At 39.1% G+C, this 15,538-nt stretch overlaps 1 protein-coding gene across 1 annotated transcript; it reads right to left on the reverse strand.

Annotated features, from left to right (window-relative positions):
* Nucleotides 1–7,128: 7,128 nt before the first annotated feature.
* stx7l (syntaxin 7-like) lies at nucleotides 7,129–15,082 on the reverse strand. The gene is made up of 10 exons (XM_031322281.2): nucleotides 14,848–15,082; nucleotides 13,117–13,210; nucleotides 12,915–12,984; nucleotides 12,483–12,573; nucleotides 12,200–12,337; nucleotides 10,522–10,568; nucleotides 10,330–10,420; nucleotides 10,143–10,215; nucleotides 9,652–9,734; nucleotides 7,129–8,417 (listed from the first exon to the last, which is right to left on the reverse strand). The coding sequence occupies exons 2-10, from the start codon at nucleotides 13,199–13,201 to the stop codon at nucleotides 8,322–8,324; spliced, it is 774 nt and encodes a 257-aa protein (XP_031178141.1). The 5' UTR covers nucleotides 13,202–13,210; nucleotides 14,848–15,082; the 3' UTR covers nucleotides 7,129–8,321.
* Between the last annotated feature and the right edge of the window lie 456 nt (nucleotides 15,083–15,538).

The following is a 15,538-nucleotide window of genomic DNA, read 5'->3' on the forward strand; positions in this document are numbered from 1 at the left end:
GCCTTTTCTATTTATTATTACTTATCACATGTCATTAAAAAACATCATCTTGTCTCATTTCTTATCAGCACGGCTAATTTTATGCTATATAATCTCACCACTTCATATCCTTTTTCATCACATATATCATCTCATCTTGCCTCACAAGTCCAATCTAATCTGTATACTTCATCTTATATTGTCTGGTCTAATTTATCAGCCATACTAAACTCAGCTACATCTTCACAGTTGAGGATAAATGCCCGACAGTGAAATGGAAACAAGCAGTCTGAGAATCCCCCTGGTGTGAAAACATGACGAACATATCACAACACTGTGAGTAAACCGAGGGCCTCCCTCCTTCCCTCTTTCCCTCTCGTGAGCTGTCTATCTATCTCTCTTCCCTCTATCACACTCTTATCCTTCCCCTGTCTATCTCACAGACTTGTGGCCGGTGTGTTTGTGACAGCAAGCTGTGTTTGCCGAGCAGCTTTCGCCCGACCTCCACCACCGCCCCACCCATCAACCCCTCTTAACCTTTGACCCCAACAGCCCCACCTGCCTACTCAAACATGCTCACGCACACACTCTTCACAGCTCTTGTTCTGTTAGCTTTGTCCACCTCTGACGTCAAACGCCTTTCAATGAAGCTGATTAGCAGGTATAATTCACTCAGGGCTCTGTGCCAGGATCTGTAAATAATGGGTGTGCGTTTCTGCTCGTGTGAGGTTGTCCGGTAAATCGGCCTCATTGAGATAGATAATTGAAAATTAATCCATTTCAACAAGTGTTTTAAATCTCAATTTTTAATCTTAGTTTGTGCGAACAAAGAAAACTTATCTTTAAAATCTGTGAAACATGTCCCACTTTTGAGGAATTAATCATTTAGCAGTCTGCAATGCTAACACTGTTAACAGTCCATTATTTCACTGTCACCAGAGTGATATTAAATTGATATTTGACAAATTGACAAAAACATAAGAATTGAAACCGAGATTTCAGGGGCTTTAAAATCAAAGCTATTGCAATGTTTGTATTTTTATTTTATTCACATGGACTATCAACTAGGTATGTGCTCTGTTTTTTTTACATTTGTTAGTCTGCCATAAGTCTAAATAGCCAAACACGTTAGACCAGTGATTCTCAAAACGGGGTCCAGGGACCCCCAGGGGTCCGTGGCACTCAGTTTTCAAATTCATTCATTTAAATTATCATGATGTAAAATGTTCTCTTTTTTTAACAAAAGGGCTTCATAGTTCAACAAACAATATTACAATTTTCAAATCTATAATACTTCATATATTACATTCTAATCTAACAAATCTATTATTTGATAGATACTATTAGAATCTGCAAATATGTTTAATGCATGTCTAATTTCTTTCTAATACATTTCTCTTGTGTTGTTCTTCCAAGACTATAGAAGTGTAAAAAATAGTCAAATTATTCCAAGGGACATACATGGTATAAGGTATATTCTCTATCTTTGACCAAAAAAGAAAAATTGAGAACCTCTGTGTTAGGTTGCATATAACTCTAATCATGGAAAAACAATTAATATAGAAAATTATGTAGATTTGGTTCCCTAATTACCTAAAATTATGCAGTTTGGATGGGAAGCCGTCTAGCTTACTCTGCTGGCATGTTTTTCCTGCTTTAGCCAGATCCTCCAAGTGTAACTGTAGTTCCACAGGAACTTCTAACCCATAGCCAAATTCCTCCAGTCCCATGACAAATGGCCACAATTTATTACCCACCATTATAGAAACCGAAAATTAAATACCTACCAGTGGACTAACCCAGACTCTAATTCCAATGGTCCCTCCATGGTGAAGCCCCAGAGTTAAATCCTTACCACTACATAACAATAATAAGAGCTGAAGCTTGGCGAGGCCTTGCTACTAGTGTCTGTAATGTGTGTCTCTGTTTGTGTGTATGTGTGTGTGGTCTGACCAGCGCCCACATCCTTCCAGAGCAACAACATGGCCACCTAGGAGACACACATCCATTCCTCAATTACCTCCCTGCCTTCCTCCATCCCTACCTCCATCCTTCATTCTTCATTCCCACCAACGACAAGGCAGCTGGAGGTTATGACGTCTGTTGCGTTACTCAAGGTCACCATAGTTTGTCTTCTTGCATTTTTTCCTCTTGGTTTTGTGTGCCTACACAAACAGTCCCCTACACATATAGGAGATGATTTGAGGTGAGCAAACGAGGATGGTATTTAACTTGTTCACACAGGATGTAACAAAAAATATTTGAGGTGGAGGCTAATGAAGGCCTCTCTTACTTTCTCCATTGTTACAAAAGAATAAATCAAGTTGTGCTGTAATCGGAGATGTCATCCTCCAATATCAGCTTCCACATACAACGCACAAGTTTTAAGGTCAGCATTTAAATCACAAGGCACAAGTAGCTATAGGAACTAGTTGTAGACAGTAAACAACTAGTAAAGTATGGGACAACTGAGATTGGAGAAAGTACTGCTCATGAGTATTGGAACCCCTGCTAAAGTTGACTAAAAAGAGGAATAAAAAAAATCATCTTTTGGAAATTGATCTTAACGCCTTAATTAAAAAAATTAGGAAAAATCCAACCTTTGAGAACACCAATTTTCTTTGTGAATGAATAATGTATCGTAAATAAATAAATGTTCTTCCTTAAAATACAGGGTGCATAAGTATAGACACCCCTATGTTAAATTCCCATAGAGGCAGGCATATTTTTATTTTTAAAGGCCAGTTATTTCATGGATCCAGGATACTATGCATCCTGATAAAGTTCCCTTGGCCTTTGGAATTAAAATAGCCCCACATCATCACATACCCTTCACCATACCTAGAGATTGACATGATTTTATTTCAGTTAGCCTAATAGCTGGTTTGATTTGCATTGAGAGATGATTTTATGGAAAGTACCCCATGCCAGTTGCCTATTTTACACATCCAGCAGAGAACTGCAGCAGTCAGGTGATACATCTCTAAAGGTTCGTTACTACAAACGACCCCTATCACATTACGCGTAGACATTTCATCCATTGTTTATATATAAAATATTGATTAGTGCAGTTTTATAAGAGTGCAGTTGAAAAGACACTTTATAAGGATGCTGCATGCTGTTTACTGACATTCCATCACATGGTTTCTGGTTATTAGTCTGGACATTTACCTGTAGCTCCCACCAGCAGCTGCCAGCATATAAGGTACCCGCTGTAGGCTTAAATACGAGATGCTGTCAAGTTTAAAGATAAGATACAGTATCTGTGCTTACTTGATATTAGTTACATTATTTATTTGTTTTTCAGTGTAGAGGGAATAAAAAGTTCTGCACAGGTGTATTGAGGGTTTCTTGGGTGTGCGAGCTAGGAATTTTAACTTTGAAACGGCAGGTGAGTGTAGCAGTTTCCTCTCAGCGTGGGACATCCTGTCACATACCTGAGAGCTTCCTCCTCAGAATAACATCAATATTTACCAGAATACACAGAAGCCTCTAAATCTAAAAAACTCCTTGCCTGCTAGCATGTTTTTCTGTTCTAGTGCCAGTTGTCATCCTACCAGTGCCAGCTCTACCACATCCTTATTTATGACTTTTTTTTCTCAAAATATTCGTTTCAGAGAGAGTACACCTCAGGGAGGACATTTTAACAGCAAACACTCTGCATTCCTCTTACTGGACCGGAGCTGGACTCCAAAGTAAAGTTTACATTCCTGGGCTGCTGGGAGGAATGCTGCCCTCTGGGGAAGTCATGGATCATGGATGGAGACTGGGATGCTCAGTAACAGTTAAGTTTTAAAGATATAAACAACACAGGCTCATTTACACAGACTTTAATGGTTTTACTTTGTGTGGCATTGATCAGATCTTCAGACTTGAGGAGGAAAATGCATAAATAGCTAATTTTGTTTATTATAAGCGTTGATGCTTGAGTGATCATTTTGAGTCACTTTTTCTCATAGGAACTATGACTCTGGCGTGACTGTTAAAAATGCAAAATGTATTAAATGAACAGCGATGTAATCTCAATTGTAATTCTCTGAGTTTTTTCTGTTGCATATGAAGCCTGATTTAATCTTGATACAGGTAAGATACGGCTTAGTCGAGTATTCAGCAAGCCAACAAACAAGGCTCAATTTAACCGACACACAAGCAAAATGTTTACTGTATATTGTGCTCTACAGCACTGAAATGATGTCACGATTGTCCTGAAAGAGAGCTGACATCCTGTGGGCTTTAGCTAGCCCTAAAAATAGGGAGGGCCTCTGGATACAGCACTCAAGATGAGCTGTAATGGAGAGGAAAGCAGACAGGAGGAGAAATGAGAGTAGGGTAGGAGGAGGAGAGGAGAGGATTCAGGGCAAGCTTATTGCTAACACAATTTCAGCTGAAAAAATAATGTACTACTCTATAGCTATTACTGCTCCATCTGATGATAATTATTACAGTGCAGACAGGGATTCATTGTCTCACTCAAGGACACTTGAGCATGATGTCTGCCGGAGGGCTTGAAACTGAGCAGCCACTTTGAAGGATAGTCCAGACTTTGATCTAAGCTAATTAACATGGATCGGACCAGAAAAATCTCACTTGGGAGAGATCAAAGCATTGACTGACTGTGATAAAAGTCTAAAGGGGTTTTGTAGCGCTTGGTTTTATTCTATTACTCTATACTATGAGATGTATTATTCTAATAACACATTTACCCCTTGCATTTGTGTACAATTGTACAATGACAGTATACTGTGTGGCTATTGTATAATTGTATCTACAATAATACCAATACAGGGTTATAGCAGTGGTACTACTCATGAGTGTTATGGTAAACAGTCCAGCACTGCCACCTGCTGGAAGCAAGTGCACATTTCAGAAAGCATAAAATGTGATTAGAAGTTTTGCTTAGATTTTACTGTGTACAAATATGTGCAGTTAAAACATTACTCACATTTGTGAATCCATATACAGTATAATCAACCTGCAACTGAAATACCAATACAATTTACAATACCCTAGTTCATTATGTCAAACATATTTCTCTTTACTTAATGAAAGACTTCAGTCTCTTCCACTATGTGAATTGTTTATAGTTTGTATGATCCATATTAGCCTCTGCTAATGTGGTTGCTAATCTCCTGGGGTGTAAAAATGCACACAAATGACATGAAATAAAAAGGAAAAACAAAAGTAGTTAAACATAAGATTGAATTGGTACATAAACCTGTGTCTTTGCCCCAGAGAGTCACATATTTAGAAGAGACTTTCAGCTTACCAATGGAAAGGAAAACTAACAACTTGTTATTTCCTCAGTTCTTTTCCCTAATGACGCACCTTAAAGACAGTGAGCTCAGTGAGTTATTTATCCAATTTATGTGCATCACAGCAGAGGGAAACTCCTCCAGTCAGTGTAACTTCTGCCATTATGTGTGCTTTTCTACATCAGCAGGTAAAAACACCCTCTGTGCCTGAGACACATTATGCTCTTAAAAGGAAGGAGACAGATAAACAGGTAATTTCCACCTACAAGTTCAGAATTGATGCACGTCTGTTAGAATCACACCTTTATTGCTGTTTGCATTTTTCTTAAATGAGGCAGTAAAATAAATCTAAAGGAAAATGTCATGTCGGCTGAAAAACAACCTAATAATTGTGTCTATCCACCTCAAACCAAACACCTCTCCGCTTCCTTTACAGTAACTTCAGACCAGGTCAAACTTTCCTCATCCTCCTCAGCTGTGACATTTCTGTAGGAAAATCCTGCTCAGCTCTTTGCAGCAAACTGCTACTTTCTGTGTGTGTGTAATCATCCCAAAATACTCCCTGTCCTACTGACGCCCCAGCTCAACCTGTTATGAGAACGAGTTATGTATTTACAACATTGTGTCCAAATCCTCCACATCTCTGCCAAGGAAACTTTTGCCTTCTGCGTCACAGCAGTCTTGTTACTTCCACATCCCAATCCAACTCCAACACCGTCTGTTCTGACATATACAAGCTAACTCCTGTCTGCTCCTTGATCTCATCCTCTCATGGCTGCTTTTTTAGGGTAAACAAGGAGATGACATACAGTATAATGTGTTTTTTTTAACTCTTTCAGACTAGATATTATGTATGAGTAGCTACCACAGGTATTTTTTAATGTCTGAATATTAAAAATGTGGGTTGTGACATGTTTATGCAATTGACACCTTGTCATGTTTGGCTAACCCCTAACAGTTAATGAGGCGTTGACTCAGCTGTACTTAGCTTTTGATAAGGTATAATTTTAGCCTTGACAATGTAGACTGTTCTTTCATTCGCACAATGCTGAGTCAATGCTGTTCTCAAGAAACAGGAAGACACTCTTGCATCACAGGCAGATACAGTGAATTACTTAAATGTACAATAGCTACATTATCATCACTCTGACTTGACATTCTCTATTGTGCAACAAGTTCAGCCACTACACCATATGCCCTTTCCTATCTTTTCTGTAGTTGTCCAAATATCGGGGCCTAAAAACATTATTTTAACCTTTAGGGAAATTCAACTGGGCACACTTTTTTTTCCCATCATCACCGACAATATACTGTCCTGTACAGGTAGATACTGAGTTGTAATGAAGCAGTTAAGTTGAATTACTTGATCAAGAGTAGGGTGATAGTCAAGGTTGGTGAGGGTGGGAGGATCATTACTTATTCATCTTCCCTATGGTCTTATCCAAATTCTTGACAAAGGTTAGGCAATGACATTCAATCTTTGTTTTTTGGAGTCACTTGCACCTAAATAAATAAGCACCTAATGATATGTAAATCTACCTATCAACTGACTGTCAGCCAGCAACCTGCTAGTCTGTCTCTCATTTATTTAACGTTGAATGTAAAACTAACTACTGAATGAACAGTCTGTTTCTCCAGTGTTGGTGACAATTATGCTATTTGGTACTAGAGGAACACCGCAGCATAGTCTTAACCAAAGGAGCAATATGTGGGATTATGTAAATGAAAGCAAATCTAGACCGTATTTTTACTGCAGAATATTGTAGTATTGCACAAATACTCAAAGGACTTCTTTAGTGACCTTTGTGTTGAAAATAAACAAAACAATACCTTCAAGTGGTGATTCACAATTTCATTTAAGAATAACATAAGAATTGCATAAAAAAAAAAAAAAAAAAAAAGAAAAAATCAATCTTATTTCAGGTTCAGTACAGTCAGGTAAATTATTCAGCACATGGTAGGCAGCCAAATCTCAATATTGAAAATATACATGTGATCATAATTTTACATATGTCAAAAAGTAGTAGCAAATAGATAGTAGTGTTTGGTTTCAATTACTTTACTTTGGGTTGTGGTTTCTTCATATTAGGAAAAAAGACAGTTATTGTGGGTTGTCAATCACAGAGAAATAATAATTGACTGTCGGTACACAGGTGTTTTCACTTAGATTGACTGATTAGACCTCTCCTGTAGACCACGACTGACTGACGTAGCTATGACCTTCACTGTGTAACGAGGTCTAATCAGCCAGAAAATTGAAAACACCTGTGTGGTGTGCAGTGTCTTTAAGAGAAGCATACCTAAGTACAGTTAAACAAACCATAAAACACAACTCAAACTATTATATGTTGCATTTAAATAGCTGACTGACAGTGGAGTGTAATATAAGGTCCAAATCACAAGATTTAGTATGGATTTATCAAAAAAAATTACAACTACATGAATTTGAATAGAAATGAGCCATTTGTTTTAATTAATTACAATTTTAAATACAGGAGATAATGCAAGCACAATAAGCTGAATGCAGTTTGGCTTCACTGTGCTCTGGACCAAGGCTGACTTTAGTTTACTCCCAAATTTACAGAGTGCACTTGATACATGGTTTAATTGTTCATATCTGACCTGATAAAAGAAAGCAGCTGCAGCAATATAACTGATCTGAAGGTTAATTCCCTCTTACCTGCCCACAGCAACTTGCTGCTTCATTGCACCCAGAAGCATTGTCTGTATTGTATCTTATTGAACATTCAGTAGAGGTGTAGCTAACATGGCTGCACCTGTCCTGTGTTACAGGACAATCATGCCTAAATCAGAAAGAAAAAATTCAATTAAAGCTGATTATAACAATAAAGCAACCAGCACTAGTTTTGTTTTCACAGTGAAGGAGTGTGTTGTCCTGTCAATGAGGACTGCAACATCTTTAAAATATAATCAAGTCAAAGAAAGACAGACAGTCCCATTGACTCCCCCCGTGAGGGCGGGGGGGAGTGAGAAAAGGAGGAGGATGAGGAGAGGAAGGACGGTGCTCATTCCTTTGTACAGGCTGATGACTAAACAGGAGAGGTGGAGGAGGGGAAGAAGAAGAAGCCCTCATTTTTTGACTGCGCCCCAGATGATAAGTCCAATGATAACAGCAACTACAGCCAACAGTATCATCAGGATGCATATCTTCTTCCGGGAGCTCCGCTGGAGGGGCGAAAAAAGTGGTTGTTTGTGTATTAAATAATTATGAGATATAATCTGTTTATTAATGGAGAGATGGAATTTTTTTACTCAGGAAGTGACTCACAAACACAGCATGAATCAGATCACCTTGCGACTCAGCTTTTTCTTTTCTTTTCTCCTTTACGCCTCTTTATCTACATCTTTTTTTTTTTCTTTATCTACATCTTATTTACCAAAGCAAACTGACTAAGGGCGTTTTCACACCTACCTCATTTGGTCCGGACTTTCGGACTTTTCAGTTTGATCCAAACCAAAATTACAGGTGTGAACCCTCCCCTGGACCACGGTCCGGATCAAAAGACCAAATTTTGGTCCGATAAAAAGAGGTGGTCTCGGTTGGTCATGGTCCGGTTCGTTTATAGTGTGAAAGCATTTTTGGATGGTTCGGACTTTCGGACCAAATACAAGAAGCTCTTGCAGGCTCTCCTTGTGTTACAAGACTGGGGAAGCTCTTTTAAGGAATAGCTCAGTGCTTAGGCTACATGAGAGAGTATGTGACGGTGAATGTGCACAGAGCAGACAGCTGTCGGCTATCAGAGCAGAGAATACATCAGCAGTTTACTTGTTAAGTAGTAGTAAATGTACAGTGTAGGTTTCCGTTTGTCTCTGAATAAATTCTTCAGAAAGTTCCCGTGTCTTTGCTTCTCAACATCACAACAAAACAAAGACAGCCACGGCAGTAAGGGGAGAGCAGCAGTCAGCTGAAAAAACTCCGACACAGAGAGAGATACGAGAGAACGGGGAAGCCCGTCTACAAACTAATCAATTATAAGTATCTGGAGACGTAGCTCTACTACGCAAAAGCGTAGTTTTGTCACGTATAGATTTTTAGTGCGCTTGCATAACTGCAGTGTGAAACCAAAACTTACCGGATCAAATGTATACAATGTAACAAAAACATGAACCTTGGTCCGGACTTTCATGTGTGAAAACGCCCTAAGAACATGGTTACACAAGGGAGATCTTGTGCAGGAGGTGGAGGATTCATACATGCACACATACTGTTGCCTCAAAGACCCCTAGAACAATTGCTCTTGCTTAGATTTCAAAATTGGTCCACTAGTTACAAGCTAACATTTATCTATTTGACTGACTCTCCTCTCATCCTCTCCTTGTTCCTTTCCTTGGTACCTTCATCGCTTATGTGTCTCTCCTCTATTTTCTTTATCATCCTCTCTGTCCCATCGAGTTTTACCTGGTAGTCTGCAGCACGTGCCAGCTGCTGTGTGGCGCTCTGGACATTCACATCTGCATTCTCCACATTGGCTTCTATACTGTCTGCAGAACACACAGGAAACACACATTTTACATGCAGCAGGTGGAAGGAATGGGGAGCACATGTGGCAATAATTCACATGTTACTAGATAAGTAGACAGGTCAGTACAGAAGATCACTTAGACAAGGTCATATTCTTCATTTATGTTATTTACTAAATATGTATTCTTCATGTTTTTTCATATTGTAATTCTACTTTGTTTTGGAGTGTACACACATATTTTAAAAATGTAATTTCATAAACCATTGTGACTCCCGTCCTACATTAGTGCTATTCTCAATAAATATTTTGTTATAAATATTTTATTACATTGAATAAAGATGTCATTAAGTAAAAACGTTTCAGTTGTACGTTGTTACATTATTAGAGAAACAGACAAGAAATCTATTAGCAGGTGACAAAAGCTCACCTATCATGTCTCCCTGCTCATGGACCATCATCCCCAGGTCCTTGAAGATGTCATTGATATCGGTGATGTCGGACTGAATCGAGCAACATAAAGAGAGATTGTTCATGTGAAAGGGAAACACAGAGCTGATGACATGCTGAGCACATTAGTGGCCATGCTGGTATAGACATTTGATTCTTATTTGTACCTCCAACTGCCTGATGGACGACTCTCTCTCCTGGATCAGCCTCAGGTCTTCTTCAGTGATGGCCTCAGTCTGAGCCTGCACCTGAGAATCACTGCAGGGACAAATGTAGATGATGGAATAATAATAATAATAATAATAATAATAATATAACAGAAACTATGATAATGATCATAAATAGTGGAGTGGACCTACCCAAGGAAATTAGGCACATTTCCAAAGCTGTCATCAGGGTGTCCTCCCTGTTAAAGGAAATTAAGAGGTTTAAAAAAACATTCTGTGCTTATGTGCTTGTTATTGCAAATGTACTTTACTGTGATTGTGGGTACAGCAATAATTCAGTATGTACAAGGTGCTATAAAACCTACAGTGCACATGTTCATAATACCTCATTAAATATAATTTGATTTGAAGTATCAAAAGAACAGTAGTCGGAAATGTATGCATGGTGACACAGAGCAAATAAAACCTGTACTTTAGCATTTAGCTCCCCCAGCCGAGATATGTTCCTTACCAACCATTTAAAGCAGCAAAGAACTGTTCCTGCTTATCAGCCTGAACACAGCAGATACAGATACAGAGTTGCCAAGCAAGAATGCTCTCCAGAGGGAATCGGTGTCCAAAACAGTCACAATTAAGTGGCACCATAATGTGAGAGCTACTGTACATCCTATGAAGCTTTTCTCACATCAAACAAATATAGATGCACAACTTAAGCAGAGAAACCAACAATGATCTAAAATGCAGGCTCAGTAGCACCTTTCCTGAAATAGTTATTACTGTTACAGAATACAGTTGTCACTGATCTTAGATCCATAAGAGGGCAGTGTGTGACGGTAGAAACTCCAAAGATGATTTATGATTCAGAGACATGACGAGGAAGACATCTAGGGAAGTGTGCACAGTCCTCAAGAGGTCTGAATCATTAGGACAAAGATTACAAATACATATATATCATTTTGTATATACATTTTAAATATGTAATATGACAGTAACAATTAACATAAAAATATAGCACAGTGAAAAGGTTATCAATCCTATTCTATTTGTAAGTGGAGCTGTTATTTCTTGTCTGCCTTTTGTTCACATGGAAGTGTGTCTGATGAAAAACGTTGAAGGTTGAAGCATTTCATTGTTACATTTCTAGGAATCTTACAATATTCAGTGTGAAGACTGCATCTCCTTTTACTTGTATGCATCTGTACCCAACTGAGGTTGGATAGGAACACTATCCACCCTCTTACTTTCCACCTAATATGTCTGTTTACACTTATCAAGCTGTTGATGATATTAAAGTTCAGAACAGTGGCCAGAAAAAGACACTTTTGACTAGGGCTGGGTATCGTTAATAAAAATGTCGATACCGGTACCGATGGGCTACCAATACCGTGACTTTGATACCGGTTCCTAAACGCTACTTTTTTCAATACCCATTTTATGAAACAAAAATAGATTACAACATTACAGCAATCTGTTTATTTATTTTTCATCTCCTACTACGTGAGCCCCGTCTCTGTGCGTAACATAGAGTTTTTCCTGCCTGCCTCTGTGGCGTGTAACATTAAACAGCCAATCACCAGCATTATTAGATCTTGGTAGAAGCATGCTGCGTGCTTATTGGCTCACTGTCGCTGATGAGATTTACTCCTTATTTTATTTACTCCGGTATTGAAATTGGGTATTGAATGATGAGGCATTTTTCAATACCCAGCCGTACTTTTGACTAAAAAAGCATTAAAAAAAATGTGGATGATGATGATTATTCACTGGCATATGGATTATTGGTCACTCATTAATATATTATTTCATCACAGTCCCTTTCACTGGTCTACAGTCTGACCTTATGAGCTTGCAGGAACAGCAGGTTACTCACCGAAACCCTGGAGCTGGCTCGGACTCTGGCCACAAACTCTCTCTCTTGGTTGGCCGCCTGCCGCTGGGTCTTTTGGAAGCTGTTCAGGGCAGTGGAGAAGTCATTCACCAGACGCTCTTTTTGTATCTTCCTCTGCCGCTAAATACACGAAACAGAAATGTTAACTGAAAGACCACAATACATAAAAGTTTGGGAAACAAAACAGTGTGGAACAAAAAAAATTAACAAGTAGGGGAATTGTGACTTTGAACAATAGTTAAGGAAGAAGTTAAGAGTTCAATACCTGATCTGGGCCAACAGGAAGTGCACTGAATGCCTTGATCAGTCTGTCAGTCTCCTTCGCTAGCTGGTTGCCTTGTTGTTGTTTCTGTTGCCTGGTGACCAAAGACAAATATATTTTTATTTTGTTAAATGAAAAAAAAGGAAAAAAAAAAGATATCACAGGACCCTAATTTCAGTAGGAATGATACGCAGTTTGTTTGTCTGAAAAAACAACAACACATTTCATTGCTGTGTGTGGAGTTGCCAATATCTGCATTAGGCTTTTATTAGATAACAAATACACTATTAGTATCAACCCAATGTAATGTGTTATGATTGATCACTTTCAGACAGGTGTGCTTCAAAGGTTTAACCTTTTCTCCATCTGCATTTGTATTAAGAAGTTTACCGTAATAGACCAATTATGAAACCCTGCCGCTCCCCCATAACTCACAGCGTCTGTTGTAGCTGGCTGCTGTCTTGCTCTGTTCCCAGCAGAGAAACTGCCCTCTGCAGCTCTGAGGCTGGTGAGGAAGAAAAGAGTGCAGACGTTGTTTATATGTCTACCATGATTACATTTTGTATGTGTGTGTGTGTGTGTGTGTGTGTGTGTGTGTGTGTGTGTGTGTGTGTGTGTGTGTGTGTGTGTGTATTACTCAGCAGTGTCAGCTTCTGGATGTTGGAACTGATATTGTGAACCAAAGCACTGGGCTCCTCTGGAGACCCAGCCTGGTAGGCCATGATGGAGAGCTGTGAGAACACACAACAACACAGACTGTCACTTCATTCATTCATGAGTGAGACAGAGATGATGACATTACCATAGTAACTGCAGTTATTTCAACGTGTTGGTGACTGATGTGAAAAAACCATTGGGGCATCTGGGCTGACATCCAAACAAACATTACACCCATACATCATTTTAGAACACCTCAATCCAAAAACTGGGACGTTCTTCCACACTAAACTCAGAAAACCATTTCTTTATTGACCCGACCCAGTTTTCATTGTCATGTTAAAACTATTGTCCAAAACAGAGATTCCCAAACAGGGGTACTTCAGCAGGTGCAACAGGGGAAATGGAAAGACTGTGGAGTCCCCAATGACTACAAATTGGTATGACCTGATGTGATCGTTTGTAAATGTATTCAATGTATGTCACAGCAACAAGTAAGCTACCAGCTAATATGATGGCTCACTTTGATATAATTAGGTAAAACTATTAGATAAACTGTTGAAATAATTAGCTAGGCTACATTTAGTGGATATAATTATTTATTTATTAATATTGTCCCAAAGTGACAATTTGTGGTGCAGCAAGGCATACATATGCAAGACAATTAGAAACACAGCACATCTAAAAGGAAGCGATCCACATGAAGTGGGACACTGAATAATACGCAAAGTAATGCCTGGATAAATGGTTGAATGCTCCTGGCACTCTATACAAATGTAAACTTGACCACATTAACATTAAAACATGAACATATCAATCATTATGAGAAATTATTAACAAAAGCATATCCACATTTACTTAAAATCCATTTTAAAATTTAAAAAGTTAACACATTTGGAAAATTGTAGTAGGCCTATTACGGGGTATTCATCTGACAGGGACTTGGAAAAAAGGCTGGAAACCACTTCTTAATAGTTTGTCAATTTCAAATGCAAAGTGTAATACATTTTCTAATGGGGCATCTGCTCTTATTTACTGTATATAAAGCCTATGTAACAGGGTTGGGTCAGGGATGTTTACTAGAGCCCAGCAGACTTCCTGTACTGTTGACTCAAGAGGACTGAACCCATGCAAATCCCAATCTGTTAAGAAACTCTCAAACAGGGGCTATTCAGCCCTCTTATTGCTATGAGCGGGGAGACGCTTGATGGTTTTTATTTAGGCAAATTTAAACACTGACTCGTGACTTCCACTTTAATGAAACGTGTCGCACCCTCCCTGTCCGCCCGTGTGTGTATTTGTCCCTTTACTTATACAGTAGCTGGCAGCAAGAAAAATGCGGAAATCACAGGAGCTTTCCAATGACAAGAAGAGGAGTGCATACATGATCACTATTTACTAATGAGCCACTTATTATCATCCGGGTTAAAGTTGTTATTATAACTTATTCCTCTGTTGGACCCATAGACTGTATAATAAGTCTATGGTTGGACCCAACATGCAGCGGGTGCAGAAGTCATTAAGTTACAAACAAAGTCGCAGCACAATTTGAAGATTTTTCTCTCTCGTTTTCCGGGGTGAACAAATTACTTTTAATTTCTTAGCTCTTAAAGATGAAACGGCAACATTATTTAGTGTTTATCACGCTAATCCATCAGTGTTGTCAATCCTTCCTAAATGTTCAGCTCAGTTATGTAAGTTTAGACTTTACCTTTCTTGTGACTTGCAGCAGCAGCAGCGGTGTGTTTCCTGATTCTCTGCCCCTCCCCCGTCACATGATGTCTGGAGCAGTGGAGGCAAAAATCACTGGTAGAAATTACTTTATGACAAAGGAACGGCTATATAGCAACAACAACAAAAAACACTGAAAACGAATATTGTGACAATACGTGTAATTGCCTATGTATCGTTATAAATGTTGACACTGCATATTCCTACTACATGGAATCAGCTTGTCAGCTGTTTCAGTACAAGTGAAAAACATGTTATATTAGTGTTATTTTTTTGCCTTCCTCCACCTAAAATATGGAGTCATATGAGTGCCATGAGGGGGGGCAATAGCACACGGAACGTTTTCTAGCATGTAGGGCAGCCTATGGCACTGCATCACATTTTCTCAATTGTAAGGGCACCCTGGAGGGCACTTCTTCACGATTCTCCACTGGAAGGACACCCTAAAGGGGACTTTATCACATTTTTTTTTTTTTTTTTTTACTGGAAGGGCACTTAATCCTGTTTTCACCACTGGAAGGGCAACCTCTAGGGTAGAGCTGAAGATCTCTCCCCGACCCGACGGGTTCGGTCGGGTTCAGTCTGGTTCGGTCATAATTTCTATCATTTTACACGGGCTCGGGCCAGGCTAGGGCTTGCGCTCCAGGTTGTGTGGTAAATGAGCGGTCAGG

Source organism: Sander lucioperca, chromosome 19 (genome assembly GCF_008315115.2).
Source record: "Sander lucioperca isolate FBNREF2018 chromosome 19, SLUC_FBN_1.2, whole genome shotgun sequence".
Classification (NCBI taxonomy): domain Eukaryota; kingdom Metazoa; phylum Chordata; class Actinopteri; order Perciformes; family Percidae; genus Sander; species Sander lucioperca.